At 39.3% G+C, this 23,498-nt stretch overlaps 1 protein-coding gene across 2 annotated transcripts in view; it reads left to right on the top strand.

The window, feature by feature from the left end:
* The window catches only part of LOC103720838 (AP-5 complex subunit zeta-1), a 54,651-nt gene that overhangs the window by 1,170 nt on the left and 29,983 nt on the right, over positions 1-23,498 (top strand). Inside the window, exons 3-6 of one of the 2 annotated variants that reach the window (XM_008810763.3) lie at positions 1,404-1,495; positions 15,239-15,335; positions 22,356-22,399; positions 22,648-22,736. In XM_008810763.3, coding sequence (XP_008808985.1) covers positions 1,404-1,495; positions 15,239-15,335; positions 22,356-22,399; positions 22,648-22,736 — 322 coding nt within the window. The remainder of the gene's footprint in view (positions 1-1,403; positions 1,496-15,238; positions 15,336-22,355; positions 22,400-22,647; positions 22,737-23,498) is intronic. The other variant, XM_026809895.2, reaches the window with a different exon arrangement.

The following is a 23,498-nucleotide window of genomic DNA, read 5'->3' as shown; positions in this document are numbered from 1 at the left end:
GTGCACTTCTGCCACATCACTTAATAATTTGTTTACCTTTCTCACTGTAACCTATGAATGGTTGGGATGTTTCTTTCTCTTTTGCTCATCTTTGTCGATCTCCTTTTAAATTACCCCCTCATCTATCATCTAAATCCACCCAAAAACACCATGTCTTTTTCTAAACCAAATCTCTCATGCCCCCAAGAACTACTAGAAGCATGCTGCACAATTTCTCAAAAAAGGTCTTTTCGAGAAGAAGGGAATTGATGCTTTCTTCTACTCTTGTACCTCTGCTTTGTAATCTTGGTCTGCTTTTCTATCCATCTACAATGTGGTTTAATTTAGCAATGCTTGGATCCATCTAATTTGTGGTGCACTGATAGATTTTGCTGCTTTAAGCCTTACTAGATCATCTATTTTCCAAGGTACCAAGAATTACCAAGAACCAATGAAATTGATTGTTTTGGCTCCGATTGTGATGGAGAACTGCTTTGCTGCCATAAGTACTAGATGGTAGAAGAGTGACAATAATGCCCATCTCACATCGTTGACTTTATCCTAATGCCAAGCACATCCCTTGTTCTCAAAGTCTTGACCGAGTTATTATCCCCCCTATTCTTAAAGTCTTGACTGATTTATTTGGCTGCCTCACCTTGTTCCTTGTTATTTACAGCATTCGATCTTTTATCCTATTCTTGCAAAGAAATTACTTTCATATAGCTAGAGATTCTTGAGGTGTGCCTTATGGACTTTGGGTTTGATATGCATATATTCCATCTAGGGTTTGTTAACTTCCTCTTCCATCCCCTTCCATCAACAATAAAAAAAAGATTTGTATATATTCCTTTTGTCTCATGCTTATTTGATTGGAGCTTAGTGTGACCTTTCATCCATGTTCTTGTCTCTATAGTATTGGAACTTTTCATAGTAGCAAACCATTTGCCATGGGCCTTGCTCTGATAGGGGCTGGTTAGGGAAAGGGAGAGACATCCATTAGATACCTGAGAAAAACTAGTCCAACTGGTTATCTACTTCATTAAGGGTGTGTTTTGGAAGTTCCCGCAGCATCCAGTAGGATTGTCTTAAAGGGAGTGCGAGGGTGGAATAGAGGGGGGGAGTGAGACTTTTTATCTCTCCTATCATCATAAATGACTTAAATCCCCTGGATGCTCAAGCTGACCACTGATTATCTTTCTTGTTGTCATCATTGTTAAGGAAAATGAATTCTTCAACTTTTTTGCTTAATATTTTTCTCAATCTCAAAATTGAAACTCTTGTTTTTATGAAAATATTTCACTCTCTTAAACTACTTCAATATCATTTTACATTGCATGTGCTACTCCAAGTTATCTATATTATTTGCTTATGGTTTTAAACAAATGGTATCCATTTTATCAATCCAAGCATTTTCTTTGATGCAGACTATCCTTCAATTTTTTCTTGATTTTGGAGAAGTGGTTCTACATGATGCTGATCCTAGTTTAAGGACCTTTTTCCGTTCATGCTTAAGTAGGTAATGATAGTTCTCCATTATGTAAGAGTATTGTACATTTGTTCTTTTAAGCCTGTGGATGGTCGAAAAAGTATTGTCTGCAATTGCTGTTTTACCAGTCATACAAGGGAGTTACTTATTTGGTTCATGCACTGCTCATAATTGCATTTTTTGGATTGTGTAACCGATACTTCTCTTGGCTTATATCTATGTTTTAGAGAGAAATGTAGTTCCCTGCATCACAATCTGCGCTCTCCCCTTTCATTTTTTTTGACTCTATCCAAGTCTAAAGTAAACCTGAAAGGCAAGGTCCGCCGTACCGGTCCGGACCGGTACCGTACCGGCCGGGCTCCGCGAGCCAGACTTTTTTTTTTTTTTTAATGTTGTCTCTGTTGGATCTTAAATTAAATGAAAATTGATGTTTTTTTATTACTTTTTTCATGATTTTTGATATTTTCATATTTAAATTTAGGGTTGAAATTTGAAACATATATGATGCATGATTGCATGTTATGTTTTCCTCCCGTTCGAAATGATAAAATCATACACATAAAATATCTTCGAATTAAGATACAATCATTTACATACATTTAAAGTACTCTAGGATATCTAAAATCGGGACGAGTGCCGATGGCTAAGTAAATTTTTGCATTATCTTATTATTTAAGTAATTTATAAACTATTTTTTTAAGTAAATTATTAACAAAATTAATAAAATAATATAGGATAAAAAAACCGCACCTTAAATAGTCTCCGCTGGATTTTTTGGGCAGGACCTCCTCCTCGCTATCTCTCAAATCTTTCCGTCTCCGCACCTTAACTAGAACCTCTCAAGTCTCAACCTCAAATTGTTTGGGAAAGAAGTGAGCCTCGTTCGGTTTTTATAACCGAACGAGAGGCTTAAGATCGTGCTGTTAATCCCAGATTAACAGAAAATCCCAGCTTAATATCGTTAAATTGGTACGGAAAGAAGTGGCCGGTCGGCCACTTTCTTGGTTTTTAATGGGAAGGAGTGGCCGAGGCCACTCCTTTTCCCATTAAAAAAAGGGAGAAAGCTGTGGCCTGTCGGCCACAGCAATTTTTTTATTTTTTTTTTTCTTTGAAAGAAGTGGCCGGTTGGCCACTTCCTTCTTAAAACCACGCGCGGCGCGTGGTTTTTGAAACCACGCGCCGCGGTGGTTTTGGGAACCACAGCGCCTCGCTGTGGTTCCCCAAAAAAAAAAAAAAAAATTGAAAGAAGTGGCCCACGGGCCACTTCTCCCTTAAAACCACGCGCCGCGCGTGGTTTTTGACCACGCGCCGCGCGTGGTTTTTGAAACCACAGCGCGAAGCTGTGGTTTCGTAAAAAAAAAAAAAAAAACCACCCGTACCGGTGCGAACCGGCCGGTTCGCACCGGTACGAGTCCCGTACCGGCCGGTACGGGGTCCGTACCGGCCGGTACACAGATGAAAACCGGATATACCGGTTTTCATCGCTCTCCGGTACCGGTCAAGCACCGGACCGGTTTGTACCGGCCCGTACCGGCCGGTACGGACCGGTACGGCTTTCCTTGCTGAAAGGGCTGGTTCATGGCTGTACGAGCTTAAATTGCATAGCCAATGAAGTAGTTTATCTTTAATCCCAAATGGTGGGTTCATGGCATGACCTTCTCTTGCCCAAAGTTGTGCTAGCTGGGAACATGGCACCACTGGTTGCAGGGTTAATGTCAAGCTAAAAATTGCTCATAAATCAGCTTGAGATTTTGTTGCTCATGCATAGATCCGCTGTCCCAGCAAATATAGATTGGGTAAGGCTTGTTAATTAAGGATTCTTTTATTGGGAACAATGCGGAGAAAGAACTACTCTAGGATCTCACAGTTATGGGTCTTGAAGCATCATTGTATCTCTTGCAAATAATATCTCAAGTAATATATTCTGTAATCTCACTCACAAGAGTAAATAAATTTGGCAAACAAGGAACAACAATATTGATAAGTAGAGAATTCAACTTCCTCTTGAAGGAGAGCTAGTAGTTGCCACTAAATCTTCAACTTGCTTTGGTGGAATCAGCAATGCTAAGAACTCAGATATAATCATGAAATCAATACCAACATACAAGAGAAAACTTAGCACTTAAGATTTTTCTGTTGAGCATCCGTGGTTAAGCTTTGACTGCCAAGGATTTTATAGCTTCTAAGGCTTCCCTGATACTTGGGTAGAATTCAGGACGCATTAGAACTGTAAGGGCATAACTGCATACTATATACAATGAAACATTTGAAATCAGGGAATATTCTCTCTTGGTTCTGTTTGTCATTTTTTATATCAGAATACCTCTCCTGTTTGTCTTAAAAAATACATGAATTACCCCACAAACTTTCTCATTTGTGTTAACTACCACATGTGCTCTCTTTCTTTCTTTTTCAATCGGACTAGACCCCTTTCGTAGAACTCCCAAACAAATTGGACTCTATATCTTTCTCTAATTCGACTCTCAGATATATTGGTTCAACTTCTAAACAGACTAATCTCTTTGATTTGACTAAAATAGATTGGACTTACCCAAGGTTTTAAATTTTGGTAGGAGTGCCGGGCGTCCCACCATCGCAAGGGATAGGGCACTGTCTTAAGTGTCAGTACGGGATGAGTCGGAAAATGGACTAGGACAAGACATCACATCCATCATCCTGAGTATTGGTATACGAGGTGTTTCGTTCCACGGAAAACTTGGGATATTTCCGCACTGTGATATTTAAAACCTTGACTCTATCACATGCTCTCTCTTCTCTCTTCCATTAAATGTGCATTCCATTTGCTTGCTTGCTACTTAGAATTCTAGGAAATTCAAACTCCATTAGGTTCCCTTCAACTTTTTGAAGAAATACAGGTGGATGGTTGTGTTAATGATGTTATTGAATCTAATGCTGTTCTTTCATCTATCAAATTCTGTTTATAGTTCGACTAAATTATGACCTGTTGGACATGCCAAGTAATACTGTATATAATTTTGCTTTTGTCTAGAAGCCAAGCCCATTTCCAAAAGTAAAATCCTACTCAAATTAGGACACAACATGAATGTCAAACCATTGGTGCTTCAAGGGGGAGTTGGGTGTAGTATTTGAGATTGTCCAAAAAGAGGAAGGAAATAGATAAGAATCCATCATCAAGTTTTAAACCATTGCCAAGTTCATGCCTAGTTGCAACATGAGAGGCATGCCATAATGCCTGAGATTTACTTGGTAAGGAGGCACAGAAAATATATGTTTTTAAGCAAGGTAGGTTGAACCAGTATCGGGATCTGTAACAGCCAGGTATTGGTTTGTATGGTACTGTTTCGGTACTGTATCGAACTATCGACACTTGGTATGCATGGGACGACATGCCTATTTTTGTTTTTTTTATTTTTTCAATTTTTTTGCCTTTCTCAATTTTTTGGTTTTGTGAGTAATATTAATCTTAATTTGATTTTTTTATGTGTTTTGATGTGTTTTGTTGTTTTTTGATGCCTTGACCCTAAATTGACCATAATTTTATCATGAAATATAATTAAAGTCGATCAATCGATATTTTTGTAAAGCAAATTAGTGAGATAAATGACATACAATCAAGTTAATGCATTTTAAGTACAACATACATATTGATATCTAAAATTTGGTGGAGTATTGATATCTCTCGTAGATGTTGGGATCATTTATGTGTTCGGGGGCATATCGCACTAATGCTCCATCCACGCAGTGTGATAGTCCTCTAAGGTCATCACATAAGGTATGTGCCCTAGGTCAAAACTATTCTTTGACCTTTCGATATTCTGGCTTTGGCTTTGGGAGAAGTCATTTATCTGATACCGCGGCTGTAGGAGGATTCATCCGAATTGTTGTTAGCAAAATCTGACCTCTAAGGTGCTCTACGTTGCATAGGATAGTAGCTACTGGAAGACGATGCCTCAAATATACCATATTCGTACACATATGGGTTGTAGTCTGCCTGTGGGTAATAGGATCTGGTGCATGATTCGGAACCTAATATGTCCAAGAATTTTACTCTACATACGTGGTCATTTGCAGCAGCATCATATTTTGAATGACCTCGAGGAGCTCTCTCTTATATGCAATGGTATTCTAGTGGGCTCTAGGTTGTGCACTATGGTCTCTATCTTGCATGGCAGAAGTAAATTAGAATTCTTTGATAATTCAAGGATCATCTTGGGGTTGTCTCATAAATGGTGGTCCCATGTCCTCCACTCCCTCTTCGGCCACCAGATGCGTCATTATTGGAACTATTGTCGTTGCTCTTTCTGATCTCTTAGTCTGAGTGAATAGACACTTCTTTCACCCTCTCCAACGAGGCTGCAATTGGCTTTTTTTTTTCTTTCATGCTGGGTTGAGCAACTGCCTTCTTTTTCTTCATACTCTTTGTCTAGACATGCTGGGAGGATGGATGATGCCCTACTGACTGAGTGGACTAGATAGCGTAGTGGTTTCGTCTGAGGATTTCTCGATCATATCTCTGGGAGCAAGGTTCATCGTCTCGGTACCGGACTTCGTACCGGTGCCACACTAGCACTGTATTGGTAAGGTACGATATGGTCTCTTTCAGCGTACTGACACTCGGTACGCTATTCTATCGAGTACCGTACCGTTACGGTATGCCTCGTACCGTCCAGTTCGGGCCAGTACGGCGAACCATGTCTGGGAGGATGTCTCAGACATGGAGCTGCTTGATGATTGACTCCTCATTGACCCCTCTAGCTAATCGACTAAATGCGAGGGTGGAATGTTATGCTTTGCCCATTGCTCCATATCTAGCTCAGCCTTTCTAGCTATAAAACTGACCGATTGTGGAGGCGATCTTAGCTAATTGAGTTTTGGCTACTACGTTGGCCCTTAAGCCAACCAATCATGGGATCATCCTCATGCTGCATGAAATCATTATTGAGTAGATCATTATACTTCAGCTCCACTTTCTTCTGAATACACTTCAGTCTTAACCTTAGATTGTAGTGGATATATACGAGATCATTGAGGCGCTTCTGTATTAGATCGTTCCTCTGCATGATGTGGATAAGGGCGAAGGTGGACCAGTTACGCTTACAACCACTTAAGGAGACCGCTTGTGAGAGGATCTGGATAGCTAGCAGCGTAATGCTTCTAGCCGACCTTTCAAAATGAATCCACTATTCAGCTGTAAAAATATTTAAAAAAATTATATATAGGATAGTAATAGTTATAAACCGTCAAGTAATAGTTATAGACTTGTAGTTGATATCTAGTATACATGGATCATAGTTTTCTTGCCTGCCACAACTGATTTCTTGTCAAAGCTGTTAGAGCCCTCTCGAAATATTTTTGTCTATGGAAAAGAGAACTTTAAGTTAATGATTGAAGACATGAGTTAACTTACTTCTTCAAGACACTGGGTTACAACTTCTGGATCAGGTTCTATCTTGTAGATTGCATTATGCAGAGGGGCTCGTCCGTATCAATTTCAAAGACTGTGTATTGGAACCTTGAGTTCAAATGGTAAGCTGCCAATACAGTATGCAATTGTTTTAGTAAAATATTTACGAATATAAGAGTATTCAATGAAAAGTATTTCAATGTACATTCTTACCTTCTAGATGCAACTTTATATCCATCTAATAGTCCCACCTTTGCTCGAGGATGTTGATGTATTGCTGGGCATGCTTTGGATCTGTCTGCTTGATCTTAGCCTTTGCCATGACCATCATATGTAAGGCTGCAAATGGGTCGGGTCGACCCATGACCCGACCTGACCCGACCTGCGTAGACCTAACCCGACCCGAATTTTAGGAGCCACGGGTCCGGGTCGGGTCCTAAAATTGGACCCGATCATTTTCTGGGGCGGGTCTGGGTTTACTGAACACACCCGACCCGACCCGAATAGACCCAAAGAGAGAGAGAGAGAGAGAGAGAGAGAGAGAGAGGAGGAAAAGCCTTAGAGGCCTAAGGGGAGTAGGGTTCAAGTGTGGAAGGATAGCAACAAGCATAGGTTCACAGAATCCAAAGGAACCTCGGCCCGTCAGGATTCTCTCTCGATCTATTACACTGTTGATACCTCTGGTGTCTTGGTAGCTAGCTTTTTTTTTTTCCTTCTGTTTTTTGGTTTTTGTTTCTTTTAACTTTTGAAGGGAGAAAGTGAGGGAACACTGAACTGAATATGGGTCATGTGCCAGTTTTCTACAATGGAATTGGATTTTGGAAGAAGGTTTGGGATTTTTTTTGTCCTCGTGAGAGGGGAGCTGGGAGACACCAAGTTCCGTTCAATCAGTCATATAGATAAAAAAAGTGTGATATGAAATTTGGATTGTAAGTCATGGGTCATCAGTTCTGACTGAAGGTCAATTGCAAGTCTTTCAAGTCATGGGTCACCCAGCACCTCATATAGATGACCCATGACTTAGTAAGTCATATAGATGACCCATGACTTAGTAAGTCATGGGTCATCAGTTCTGACTGAAGGTCAATTGCAAGTCTTTCAAGTCATGGGTCACCCAGCACCTCATAATTATGGTATGACCAAATTAGATTTGCCCAAATCTTTTCCCAAAAGCACAAAGAAAGCGGACTCGATTCGGACCCGAACCCGACCCGACTTGGACCCGGACTCGACCTGACCCGACCTTATCTTCAACCGGGTCGGGGGGGGTCACTCAGGACCCGACCCGACCCGACCCATTTGCACCCCTAATTATATGATACAGAAAGTCCATCTGGAGGAATCTCTTGTTGTCCATGGCTCGAAGGTCTCCAATAATGGCTTGATAGCCTTCACGATCATCTCGACTCTTTGCTAGAACTACTAGCTCGTCACCAAGTGCTCCATGTAGCTCTCCTTAGTGTCGACCCTCGTATATCTGCTCTCCTACTGAGCACTGACAAGCATCTAATGCGGGCTTGCTTTCTTCTCAAGGAGGCTATCAAGTACAATATAATTAGTAGCAAGCCGTGTCACTGCTGGTCTCAAGATCTCCTCTTCTATGTACTTTCTCATCAGTGTTAGGATTTGGGTAGTTAAGCACTGACAAACTTCCGATGTAGGCCATCTTTCTTCTCAAGGAAGCTATCAAGTACAATATAATTAGTAGCAAACCGTGTCACTACTGGTCTCAAGATCTCCTTTTTTGTGTACTTCCTCATTAGTGCTAGGGTCTATATGTGGTTTTATATAAACCTGGTGATGGACTAGGTTGTCTCTATGGTTTGCTGCACCCTACAAATCTTCTTGATCTCCATCAACATGAGATCGATATAGTGTGCAGCACATGGAGTCCAGAAAATTTGTAGCTGTCGCTCCATCAAGATCTTCTCGACAACCTTGTACTGTGATCCATTATTAGTGACCACCTATACAACGCTTTGCTCTCCTACCTGATCTCACATGCTCCATCAATCTTAGGATGTACGTGGCGTCATGCGCCTGATCAAAAGCATTAACAGACTTGTGAAAGGTCTTCATATCATAATATGTCAAAAAGTTGATGCTTCATATGTTGGGATCGGTCCAACCATTACACATTACGGTTAGTCCATATTTGCCCTACTTGCTCTAGTAGGAGGTAATCCACTTATGTAGTTCCTTTTTATTGGTATCAAAGAGTTCACCATATATATCCTTTGGTCCTGAAGGATCCAAACCTGGACCGGCAATCTGTATGGAGGCGATGGTAGATCGATAGTATGTGTTGCCTATCGAATTTACTATGATGTGGTTGAAGTGAAACTAGGATGTACTAGCTTGCTACATGTCCTTTTGTCCTTCACGAGCATAGTGTTGATCCTTTGCTACTTTGCATCCTTGATGGGAAAGGTACGTGGATCTAGGCCATAGATGGTGGCTCGGTGGAATCTCTGTAAAGGACTTATTCATTTTTTTGCTACCAAAGATCTCCAACATAGATGTAATATGGCTCTCGCCTCTACTGACGGCCTCCTTGACTAAGGAGGTCTTTTTGGAGCTGCATTGGGTGCCCCAACACTAGAGCCTGACTTGAACCTTTTGCCTGGCCACCTTCTCTAGCTACCACTGGTCATCTAGGCTCGCTTAAATGGTAGACTGGGTTTGCACCTCCTTATCATTTGAAATAGAGGCTTCCTTTGACTCCATGGAGTGATAAAAAGGTAGCTTTGGTGCTTGGCGATTCTCCTCCGCCCTCTTTTGGATAGCCTTCTGTTTTACTACTGTGAAATCAGAAGTATTTTTTCTTCAACTGTTGGACCTTCTCTGGGTATTTCCGGCACTTGGATACATCGGAGTAATGACCAGCCAGGGGCTGCTTCAACTTTGTTACCCCTTTTTTCTTGAACTTTATGTTACACTAGTTTCACCCCCAGTAGTGCCGATCTAAGAGCATCTGCTTATGCTCTCAATCATATCATATGCTGGATCTTTTTTCTTTCTGGATGGATCCATTCCTGTAAGTTGGTCGAGCACATGTTATTTTATTAATTATTTTAAAATAGTAAAATTTTTCTCTGATGTAAAAATATATTTTCTACTTTATAAAATACTTTTGAATTATCTATACATAGTATTAATTTTTCATATTTTTATTAATTATATATTTGTTAAATTCTATAGATTAAAAATAAAATTTTAAATATAAAAAATCCAAAAAATTAATTTGAGCTCAGATTCGTATAACACTCTACCATGATGCTATATATATTTTTTCTCAGTCCACAGGCTTGCATGGAAGGCCACTTATTTTTCAATTTTATTCAAAATTGGGCCTACACGTATGATCGCGTCTAAACTTGAATAAATTGGCACCAAATTTTAGTCAAGACTCAAGAGTAGCATGCATACTTCTAAACATTTTTTGATTTTACAATAATTTTTGACTTTATTTTATTTTTATTTTTTAGTCCAAATATATATTTTTAATTTAAAAATTATAGATTTAATAAAAAAATAAAGATTTTAGTGGGATTGTATAGATCATCCATAGATCTACAATATATTATGACATGTGAAAATTGAAATTTTGGCATGATCTTTCTCTATTTTTCATGTTATTGCCGTTTTCCGAAAATGAAAAAATTGAAGAAATGAAGAAGGGGGAGAGCCACATTACCTTATTTTGGGTTGGATGTGCCCCTTAAATCATGGAAATCTACTGATTTTTGGTGATTATTGGGTTTTTTTGAAAAAAAAAAAGGCACGAGAGGCCTTCTCAGGCCATCCTATTATTGAAGCTGCTTTGCGTGGGGGAAGGGGGGTTGCGAACCACCCCGTATCGGTGCGAATCGGGTGGTTCGCACAGGTACCGCTCCAACCTGCCCAATTTGGAGCAATTCTGAATATTTTCCAAACCAAAGGGTAGAGCCGTCCAGACTCTACCTCGGTTTTGCTCAATACACCCCAGACCGGGTGGTTCAGCTCGGTACAACATTCCATGTTCTTAAGCTTTCTTTGTTAGCAATACATTTGTTTATGAGACTCTCCTTTCCCCTTTGTTGAGTTTGCATTTCTCTTGGTTTCAGGATTCAAAGAGCCCCATTTCCATCATCCATCAATATTGATTATTTATTGGAAGGCTCAAGTGATTCTGAGGGGAAATTGCTGAATATTAAGTATTAGATGAGACTAGCTAGAGGTGATGAATTACAGGAGTAGTGGGTATACTGATTCATGATGTTTGGATTCCATTATTAGATGAGAAGCTAGTGAATAGGGGTGCATTTCGAGCGTAAAAAATGTACAAGTTGCTGAATATCTTCCTGCCTTTAATCATGAAGATTAGTCTCCACAAGTACAACATGCAGCAACTCACTCATGAAAGCCCTTTTCTCCATCTCTTAGTTTAGATATTTGACCAAAATTACATGAGTACAACCTGAGGCATCAGTTTGGTTTCAGTCAAACTTACTACTCAATTATGCGGTAAAAATTTGAGGTTTTCTCACTGGTAGGAATTGTTCACACTGGGAGGAGCATTCATTCTTTCTCTAAGGGTATAACGGAAAGCCTTGATTCGGTTTAAATTTAACAAGAAAAAAGTTCGAATGGTTGATTAGTAAATGCTAATACATGTCTGACTTTCTACATGACTGACTTTCCGTCATTCATTTCTACCAGAAAATCCCTAGAGCTGACTGGGATGATGGTCAATACACCCTCTTTATAAAACAGTACTCTTCTTCATGTTCTTTTCAGATCTGATACAGGAGAGTGCATTCATTATAGAATGGGGTACCTATTAGTTTGTCAAAGGCACTCCCCACTATCTCAATAGAACATCATACACTGTCTAAGATTGGTTTGTCATCATGTTTTTCCAATATCGAGCCTTATATTTCTATCTCAAAATAACCTAGTCATTATCTAATTTGCACATTTACCATTGATTTTTCGAACATCAAATAGCCGATCAAGCCTATCTCTATACAAACTCTGTTTGTTAACACATATGTGCCCTAGTTCATTCTCCCTCCCCAAAAAGTGGGAGTGTAACATGAGTTCCGACAAACAAAAAAAAAAAAAATCTAATCCGAGATAACTAATTCATCATTAGATGGGTTTGGTGCCACCTCTCAAATAGTCATTGATTATCAACTCCTTCCTTAAGTCAGACGCATGCACTCAAGGTGTCACATGCACCGCGCGTAATAGATGCAATTATATGCTAGTGCTTGGTATGAATTGATGCATGTGATACCTGAACCTAGTGTTCAATGGTTAAGTTTAGGTGCACTGGTTTACTGGAACTTGTCTTTAGATTTTATATTACGCACCTTTCATGCTTATCTCTTTCTCTGTAGTGTTTCTGAGAGAGAAATGAAGGGAGTGCAGCTTGTAAAATAAGAGTGCTTAAATTGGCTTCTAGTGCCATTTTCCAATTTGGAGGGTTTCTTTTTTTCATAACTATAAATTGTTTGCCCTAGAGCTTGGTTGTCTGGAATATATGCAGCTTTTTGGTCATGGGTAGGATCCTTGTATCATGCATATATGTATACATTATGCATATTTATATGCATGTACTTGTGTAAAATGTTTCTATGACCCAATTAACATATTTCTGCCATGGTGAGAAAAGTTATGGTGGCTATCCAAAATGACAATTGATGCTTATTATGGTAATTTATAAATCGTTAAACGCTTATAGGTTACCATTTATCATACTAAATATATATCCATTTTGTGACCACTTGATGTGTAGGCAAGATATCTCCAAGACTCCAACCATTTGAATTTTTGGTTTTTAGGATTTTTAGATGAAGAAGGTTGCCATTGACAATGTGGATCGTCATTTGGATGGTTCACATTGCCACTGGAACATCATAGCTGGCCTATATATGTTAAGGTAGACTTTTAGGAGAATTTGAGCATGATCTTTCTCCGTCCACACTACACAACGAGCATCTAATCACATTGTCAATCATGACCTGCAACATCTAAAATGGCAAAATGTGAAAAGGCAAAGGTCTTGAAGTTTCTTAGACTATGCATTAAGTGGGTACCAGACGGATAGTCTTCAATTATAACAAACTATGTTTTGATTTCTGGATTGGAAGCTTACAAACCTTTTAGATGTGTTTTACAATAAGATCATGATCATTGCATATGTTCTTAGTTTATATAATCCACGATGAGTTTTCCACCCATTTCTATTGTTACCATCCTTTTCAATATTTCATGGCCACTTGGTTCTTAGGAGATCAATCTTCAAAACCATTGAAGTTGAGTTTTATTTGCATGTTGATGTATAATGATTAGACTTCATAATTTTATACATGTTTATGTATACATGTATTCATGTATAAATAAGGTTGCAAACGGGTTGGGTTGACCCGTGACCCGATCCGTCCCGACTCCATTAGACCCGATCTGACCTGGTTTAAAGGATCCATAGGGCTGGGTCAGGTTCTAAAATTGGACCCATTCTATTTTTTGGGTCGGATTTGGGTTTACTAAATTCTAACTCGACCCATTTGATTTTTGAAAATTTTTGGGTTTTCTACCTTATAACCTGACCTAACCCAAACCCGATACACCGTTGGTCTCGGAAGGTTCGGAACTTACTAGGCCCAATTTTGATGTTGTAGCCTGCACTATCTAGGCTATGGTGTTGGAGAATCATGGGCCTATTCAGCTGTAACCACGTAGGCCCGCCGAGTTACTATACTGATTGCTGTTGGGGTGATGGTGACCCAACAGAGAGGTTGCACCCATGCGGTGATCAAATGTGACTGCGAAGCTAAAGCCTTAAAAGGAGGACCATGGATACATCTCTACCTGGCCCTCTCAAATGCAACCCCACCCCTTTTCTTCATCTCATAGCCCTTCTACATTTCTTTCTCAGTCCACTGTCCGCCACCACCCAAAGCCAAGCCCAGTTAACCTTGGAATAGGATAAAAAAATTAAGTACAAGGAATGACAACTACAGAGATCTGACCTGGACCCGACCCAGACCTGGATTTTTTGGGTTGGGATCAGGTTATATATAGACCTGATCGGATCCGAATGACCCATTGGGTCAGAAATTTTAACTATTGACCTAATCCGACCCGACCCGATCTTCTATGGGGCCGGGTCTGGGTCTAACATTAGATCCGAACAAGGAACCGGGTTGGGTCGGGGTGACCCAATGCGACCCGATCCATTTGCACGCTTATGTATAAATGAATGTTATGTATGAGTTGGATTATGTAATTGTTATTTAATTTTTAAAATCAAGATATCTTATTATTTGGCTTTGGCTGGTACCAGTGGTTGATTCTGACTTGATCAACATGATTCATGGGTTTCATATGCTTGTATGCATATTTGTACATACATCCATAAATACATACATGCATATATATGCACACATACATAGATCTATACATACACATATATATACATTACATGCATACATATATATACGCATACATACATACATATGTATATATATATATATATATGTATGTATGTATAATGTATGTATCTATGTATATATGTATGTAAATGTGCTGTATGTATGTATGTATCCACATATATTCATCTATTTATATATATACATAGATTTACATGTATACATATATGTACATAAATACACATACAAAGATATACATATGCATATATGCGCATATATATATATATATATATATATATATATATATATATATATATATCTATCACTAGCATGCAAACATGCACATGTGCATAGTAGAATGCCGTTTACATATGATGGATAATGGACAGCTTATATCACTCTTATCAAACTTACTTCAAGAAAGTTAAATGAACTGTATTCAGTACATCTTTTATACTTGCTTCTGTACAAGATTTTTTTTTTTTTTTATACTTTGGTTTGATAATGGATTTAAATATTCTATCTACATTGTCTATCCAAGCAACTGAAAAAACACATCACTAGAATTTTAAATACTGCATATGTTATCCATAATGCCTAAAATTTATTTCATGGCACTTCAAGGCATACTGTAGTCATTTTCTTTTCAATTTGGAATAGACAGATTGTAGGAGAGTAGTTTTGATGCAAACAGATTTCAGATTCAGTTATGTCAGCATCACATCCAAGTCGGTTAAATTTTGGATCTTGATCTTGATTTTGTATCTGAACCTAACTGATAGGTCTGAAATACCTTATGGATTAACTCCAGACTTTCTTGCTGATTAATCAGCTCTCTCTCACACACACACACACACACACACAACAACAACAACAACAACAACAACAACAATTTATTCCTGTATTAGACGGGTATTTAACTATTGTAGTTGTTTCTAACAACCTACTTTGTTTTCTTTGTTGTTGCAGGGAGTTTTCAGACCCTGTTGTTGCGGAAGCGACCCTTGACTTTCTTAACTTGAACATGAAAAAACTTCTCATTTCATTTCCCACTTTACTCCCACAGGTATAATTTTGTAGATTGAAGTTTCCGAACATCAAAAAATCTGCATGTTTATGATCCTGAATGAAGATGAAATTCAAAATCCTGTGTATAGTTTGCAGTTCGCTGTATTTACTTATACGATAGCAGCATTTTAAAAAACAATTACTTTAGTATTAGACCTGTTTAAACTTTAAATGGTAATCACATACGCAGGGGCGGCCCAATACATTTGGGGGCCTAAGACGAACTCATTAAAGAGGCCTTTTTTTTTTTAAAAAAATAATTTTTTTTAATAAATGCAAAATATTTTAAAAATTCATTTAAAAATAATAGCTATTAGATGTTCCGAAATCAGTGCTTACAAGTAGTGAAAAGCTATGAGAATAGGGCCCATTTATGCTTAGCTATTAGTGTTTAGAAATCTAAACCTTCAGCACCCTTTAATAACTTAGCTATGTGCATTCATCTACACCACAAATGCTTTCCAATGTATGTGAAGAGGCCCTGCCCCAAAGAATTTACAACATACCTGATCACATTAGAAGATAGCCCAAGCCAAGGCCTTGTTGAAGAGAACCCTTCCTTTTATCATGCTCACCACAGACCTCACCCCCTGGGTTAGACTATAACCTGCAGCTATCCCATTAGCCATCACCAGAAACCTGCAACCCAAGATGTCTTCTAGAAATTATAAACCCATTACAGACTAACACCAGTTTATTTTAAAAAAAAGTAATAAAGCTCCACTTTGGAGAAGAGAAAAGTATCCCACCGAAAACTCTGGCATTGACCAAATTGAAAACTCTAACAGAAACAAATTGATGGGTAACAATGGAAGGATTCCACGGGCTTACACCAAAGCCTTCATGTCTGTAAACTTGGCTTTTTTTTCCAAGGAGAAAAACCTTCCTGACCTGGGTGTCAGAGCCCACCAGAGCAATAGGAAAGAAAAAAATGGAAGAACAAATATAAAAAGCAAAAAAAGGAAGAACAAACATAAATCTACTGGGCATTATAACAAACATATGGTAGACAACTCAATCATGGTACTCAAAATGAAAATAAAAACTAAATCTACTGGGCATTACAACAAACATAAATCTACTGGGCATTATAACAAATAGATGGTAGACAACTCAGTCATGGACTCATGGTACTTAAAATGAAAGTAAAAATTAAATCTACTGGGCATTACAACAAACATAAATCTATTTGGTTTATTATTTTCTTTTTATCAGTTTATGTTACTGTTTTATTACTTATTTTATGAATTTACTATCTTACATTGACATCAAACTTAAATCATTAGTACTTGGAAAAATCGGCTAACAACATTGTCATGATATATGATGTTTGAACCTAAGGTGAACTTAACCTCAAATAGACCTTATTTCCCCATCACCCCATTTAATTCTATTGACTAAAGTTGCTGTCCTTCTCTAGAATCTCAACTCTGGACCCAATTCGTTTAGAAAAGTGTTATTTCTCACATAGATTACATCATCCTGGAAGCCTAAAGAAGGTGAAACATGACCCAAATCCCCTTCCTCCTCCAAAAATTATACAAAAAAAAAATCCTTCTCGACAGCAAAAAAAAAAAAAAAGAAAACCGGAAGGCTCTTGTCTTCCCGACCCAAAAATCCTTCTCGCTAGATCCCAGAGTCCCCAGCCCCTTGCCCTTTGGTTGGCTCCGGAAGTCAATCGGAACTTGAAAGACTGAACACTGAAGTCCCCCCAAAAAAAAAGAAAACCGGATCCGGAAGTCGAAAGCTCACCTGGAGAGGGCGGAGGGCTGGGAAGGAGAAGAGATGCCATCACGCCGGCGACGCTGCCTCCCTGATCCCTCTTCAGCCGAGTGCGGACTGCGGAGTGCCGGCCCGACAGGGAGGTCCGAGGACGGCGAACGGAGAAGGACCGAGGACGGTGGACTTTAGAGCGGAGCCGACTAGCCGAGGAGGCCGGAGCCCGGAGGTCGGAGGCTCGAAGCCTCGGAGGAGCCGAGGACGGCGAGGAGAGATGTAGCGGTGCTGCGGTGGAGCCTGGAGAGGACTGCCCTAACTGGAGAAGGTTCAGCAATAAAAAAGAAAGCACCGTCAGAGAACTGAGAAGGGGGGAGAGAAGGGGGGAGGAAATGTCCGTTGCTTGTCATTTGTCAATTGTCGTAGCCGTTGCCTAGGGCCGAGCCAGTCTGTCATCGGGGAGACGCCGAAGGGGATGCACTGTAGCGGCGTAGCCCGGTAGCCGTCGCCCACTGCCCAGCTATGACTCTATAAGCTAGCTTTCGGATAGGAAAGGCTGAAAGCTATGCATTAATTAAGCCAAAAAAAAAAAAAAAACTGTGCGGTGGGGTGGGGGCCTTATGCGACTACCTCAGTCGCCTAAGGCCCGAGCCGGCCCTGCACATACGTTGCACACCAGTTTTGCATATGTTGATGAAATTTTCTTGAAACAGTCCGAAGCTCATTAAATTAACTAGTGATTGACTAGTGAGATATATTCTCTTTAAGTTAATTATCATCACTTAAAATATATTTTGCTGCAATGCAGAAAGGTTGATTCCCTACAGCTTGTTTGTTCAATCACACAAGTTTCTACATGTTGTTTGATTTAAATATCATGTATGGAAACTCTTGTATCAAAACACCTTTTGTATGCATATGAAGGAAGAAAAGAGGGTGAATTAGAAAGAGATTTCGAGGCTTTGTATGACTGTCAGTTTATTTGGTAATAGTTGACCGCCAAAAGTTATCAGGGGTAATAGGTTGGATTGTTTTCTTTGAACCTAGCAGCTGGAGTTGTGCTGTTGAGGCTCAGCAGTCTGATGGAACAGAGTAATAGACACTACTGTAGCATGGTCATGTGAATTTGGATTTCTGCATTGCAATAAACATATGCCCTGTTGTAATGCTGGCATTAGCCTCTTCCACTGTACCTATATTGCTTGATCTTATTACCCAGGTTTTATTCCATATCTATCATGAAATATCGGCCTCTGCATTTGAATGGTGAAAAGATCTAACATCTCACTTAGCTTTCCTTTTGGAGGTAGTTAAAAGAATTAGGATCATAGCTACACTTACTCATGTTGCTTGTATATTTAAAAGATGGTTGTACTAGGGAAGCATGAAAGTATCTTGATGAAATTATTCCCCCCTCTTTAGGCTTAATTTGGTGGACAACGTAAGTTAAGATGAAGTGGTTAACCAGATGTTGATGTCCATACGGAAATACCTTTGTTGATCAATAGTGATTTGACATGAGCACTATTACTAGAGATAGAGGATCACTCTGACAAAGCAATGAAGATCTGCCAAAAATGGATCTGCATGTCATACATGAGGAGCCTCATTTGGCATTGGCACTTCCAAAACTGTAGTTGCGCCACAGGTCTCTCATATTCTTTATTTGTTCCTTGTAAGCTTTTCATGTCTCTACCAACTTCAGGAACAACTAAGCTTTCCGACCTATGAAATTATAGTGCTGAAGTAATACTTGTTTTTGCCACTTCTCACCGTTAAGGCTTATTCTATTCATTCAACAATAAGTTCTCCCTGTATTAAACTTTATGTGTGCTCACCTTTGATTTGGAGGGTCAGCAATGATATTGTGTGAATAATTAGATCATCAGGATGAAAAGTAGTTATATGTTATTCCAATTAACTTCCATAGGGAAATGCCATTCATCAAGTTAAGGAGATATGGCAGAAGCATGATATCTAAGGATGCTGTTTATATCTGCATCTTTTATAAATTTTTAATTGCTTTTTAAGTTAAGGATGATCCAGTTTCTGAACTAGTTGATATGACTTGAATTTGGTGCATGTAATCTAATAGAAAAAGAAAAATGAAACAGTCTATGGGTAAACATATGGTTTTTCAAGGTAATGCCAAGTCTTTACACTATATATTAGGGGCAAGGATGGTATGTCTTGAATCTTTCAGATCAGGTTTTGATAGAAGCCTTAGTGTGGAATTTATAGGGAAAGCTATTCTTGATGTATAGAAACTTGATACATCCAATAAATTGCTGGATTTTTCTTAACGAAGATTTAAGCTTTCTAAGTGTTTAATAATAATGCATTATACAAGGTCGGCAATACCGAAACTGGCAGTACAGTATGGTACGTCCTCGTGCTGTGCCGTTTCGGCATGAACTGACAGGGAAACCAGCAAGGGAGGGGGAGAGGAAGAAGGAAAGAGACAGAAAGAGAGAGACGAGGGAGGGAGGGAGGAAAAGGGAGAGAGCAGGAGAGCGCGATAGAGAGAGAGAGAGGCGGAGGGAGAGGGAGAAAGAAAGAGAGGAAAAGAGAGGGAGAGGGAGAGGGGGGAGAGAGAGGGAGGATGGGAGGGAGAGAGGGAGAGGGCGATGGTGAATGATGGCCGCTGGAACATGACCAAGGGAGAGGGGAGAGAGGGCTTCAATGACCACCGGAACAGGACCGAGGGTCCATGTGTCGGAACAGGGGAGGAGGCTTCGGTCCCTTTTTTAATATATATTTTTGATTTTTTAAAGTGAAGTCAGCATCCACTACCGACTTCACCTATTATTTTCTTTTTCTAAAATTTTTAAGTGAAGTCGGCGACGTGGCAAAATTTGACTATGTTCACCTAGGCCACTGATAGGATGCCAGCCTTTCTTCTACCATGTCAACCATCTTTTCCGTTGCTTTGCTAGTCATCGGTAAAATCTGAGCCAAACCTAGATTGGTGAACTTGGTACCTGACTAGTGCCTTGTTGCATATAGTGTTACTATGCCAGATGGTATCGTACTGTATTGACCCGGTACCTGACCAGCGCGAGTCATGGTATTGGTTCCAAACCTTGGACATTTATTGTGTACATCTTTGTCTTCTCTTGCTTGTGCTATGGGTTAACTTATTCGTTGGGATCTCACTAATTCTTCTTTCTAATTTCTCCATGGAAAGCTACCTAGCATGTAGTGGTGGCAAAATTTGACTTGTACCTGGCAACTTGCATGAATCCACCTAGAATAATTAAGTTCAGGTGGGTTTTCTTTAAAGTTGAGTCAGTTCCTCGCTGACCCAAAACCAACTCGGTTAAAAATGGGTGGGTTTGGGTTTAGCCACCGAACTCAATGGGTCTCTTGAAATGATGGGTTTAATTGTCTCCTAGATCCAACATGAGTTGTAGTTTCCTAATTTTTCCATACGGTTTAGTTCGCTAAAAGATGGATAGGGTGGTCCATGAGATTTAGGAACCTGGAAGTTGCATTTTAGCTATTTTTATCCTTAATTAGTTTATGATTGTCGTATATCCTGAATTTCTAGGTTTATCATGATTATGACAACGTATTTGAAGATAATTTTGATTTTGTTGTTTGTGATCTTTGCATACCATGTTTTGCTTTATCCTCCAGTTATATGTATGATTGATGAACAAAAACTTAATAGGTTTGTGCAAGGTCTGCCAAACTAGTGCCGAAATTTGTACCGGTCGGCGGATGGATCGGTACGGTACCGACACGGTACCGTTGGGCGTGCCGGTTTCACACCGGTACGTCCATTTTTTTTGAGTTTTTCAAGTTGATTTATTTGGTAATCTATCTTTTGAATTTTTTCAATAATTTTTAAGTCTAATTTGATATTTTTTTGATATTTGATGTTTTTTGGTGTTTCTACGACTACAGTTTAACGTAAAATGATGATCGTATTATTTTAAAATAATACAAATCATAAAATAATTAGTGAGATATTGCATGTTATAAGAAGCAACATGAAATATCCTCAAATTAAGTAGTGAGATAAAAAATATAAAATAATACAATTAATTACATATATTTAAAGTACAACGTACATACGATATCTAAAATCTCGTATAGTGACGATACTTCTCGTAAATATCCGAATCATTAGCATAGTCAGAAGGCACATCAACCCATCCTTCTAATCAAGCGGCTTTGTAGTTTTGTATGTCCATCCTATAAGAATCGTGCTTCGGGTTATAGCACTCTCGGATCTCTCGTTGAAGCTCTGGCTCTAAGAGTTGTCCTTTTGCTGATAAACTAACTGATAAAATGCCTGTGAAGGGGTCCATCCGAATAAGTCAGCAGCAAAATTTGACCCGTAAACTAGGACTCACCGGTGAATCGAAGACCATCCTATGGCCGTGTCTCATAAACGGTAGTCTCATGTCCTCTACTTCCTTCTTGGCCAGCAGATCCATGACTGCTAGAAGTGCTGCTTCTGATATCTGAATCTAAGTGAACTGACTCCTCCTCGACACTCTTCATTGGGGCTGCATATGCCATTTGTTTTTCTTTTTTGGTGTGCTAGGCAGTTGCCTTCTTACCCTTCGTGCTACTTGCCTCTACTTACTCTTCTTGCCCTTCTCTGCCTGGCTATATTGGGAGGATGTGTGTCGCCTTTTTGACTGAGTCGACCAGGTAGCGTAGTAGCCTCATCTAAGCATCTCTCGATCATATCTCTGAGAGGATGTTTCGGACAAGGAATCATGTGAGAGGGGGCCTTCCCAACATCTTTTAACCAGCAAACAAAGAAAATGGTAGGGGGCCCGGTTCAGAACCGGGTTGACTCGGTGCAAACCGCATCGAGTTCGAACGGAACTGCCTCGTTTCGAACAGTTTCGGCCAGCTCCAAGCCGATTTCAGTTAGTTTAGAACCAGTTCCGGCCTGGAACCGACTTCAATAGGCAAACCGACTCGGTCTCCCACCGGGTCGGCTCGGTACAGGCCGAACCGGGTGGTTCGGTCTGGTTCGGTCTTCCTTGGGTTTGTGGGTAGGCTTGGGTTTATGTAAAAATAAATAAGTTAAGTATGTGTTTATATTTTCCAACCCAATTATGAGTAGGTTGGGTTTGGTTTGAGAGTCTTTTTTTGATCCAAACCAGGGTTGACCCCCAACCTGATGCCAACCCATTGCTACCCTTGCTAGCATGGCTTGCAGATAAATGGTGAAATATATAAAGATTAATACTTTTGGTTGGAAATTCTTATTCTATTTTATTTTTAGTTTGCTAGTCCTTAGAGGAATGACTAATCAAATATCTTTGGTCACACGCAGTTCTTCCCATTGCTGCTAAAGTTAATTGCTTGGAACGGAGAGAGGTATGTTCTCCCTTTATTCGATATTGTTGGTGTGACGTTTGATCCTTGCCATTTGTCTTCTACTATACCTTTTTGTTCAACAAAGAACATTTCAGTCGATATCTAAACAATAGATTATTGTTTAATATTTTGCTATGACCCAGATGACTTTCCATTTGTATTCCAGAATTACTTGGTCATGCCCATTGTGACTTGCATGGATAAAGTCCCTAGCCAATGCTGATACCTGTTTTACGTTGCATTTCCAGATTTGAGAAATCTTTTTTGATGATTCTTCCAGCGATGATGTCAACTGGGTCATTTCTTCCCCTTTTTCTATCACTCTTGGATCTGCCAAGTAAGTTCTTTTTTCACTTTGAATATAAACACTTTACAGTTATTGTTTTGTAATATGAATTGACATCAACTGGGTTTGGAAAGGTATTGTACAAGAATACTGCAACAAATGTAGAAGCTGGATCATGTTATAATGGTTTACTTGACATGTGCACTTTATTTTTCTTTTTGTATACTATCTTAGTATTGCAATGCCTTTTTTTTTGTAGTATTATCAATAATATACAATTTTGGTATTACAGTTTGACACCTTTATCCAGTTGGCTTTTTATCTTATATCAGCCCTTTATTCCTTTGATGTTGCTAATGACATTTATGTTGATTCTTCTTAAAAAACCAAGAAGCTTTTCGTCGTATTTTGATAAAGTTGTAGAAACGTTACTGGTAATATGATTTTACAATCTCAAAATAAGTATCTCATGTTTTATAGACATCTTGACCAATGATTGCTGAATTGAGCCAAACTGGCTGGTTCAGCCCAAATCGAGCCGACCCGATCTCCGACCGGGTCGGTTCTCTAATGGAAAATGGTTCCTGATTGGATGTGGCCAGAACCGACCAGAATCGGCCGGTACCGAACCATACTGGTCGTTGACTGGTATGGGTCTCGGTACCGGTTCGACGAACCGTGATCTTGACCACTGAGGAATTGGTCATGATTTATGAAGCTTAGAGGAATTGAAACTAGAAATGATATTTTATTAGAATGACAATAAAATGGCAGAAAAATAAGCATCAATTTTTTATTCAGAGATAATAGTTA

Source organism: Phoenix dactylifera, unplaced genomic scaffold (assembly GCF_009389715.1).
Source record: "Phoenix dactylifera cultivar Barhee BC4 unplaced genomic scaffold, palm_55x_up_171113_PBpolish2nd_filt_p 000100F, whole genome shotgun sequence".
Taxonomy (NCBI): Eukaryota; Viridiplantae; Streptophyta; class Magnoliopsida; order Arecales; family Arecaceae; genus Phoenix; species Phoenix dactylifera.
Note: the sequence above shows the minus strand (reverse complement) of the source record. Positions and strands in the feature narration are given on the sequence as shown.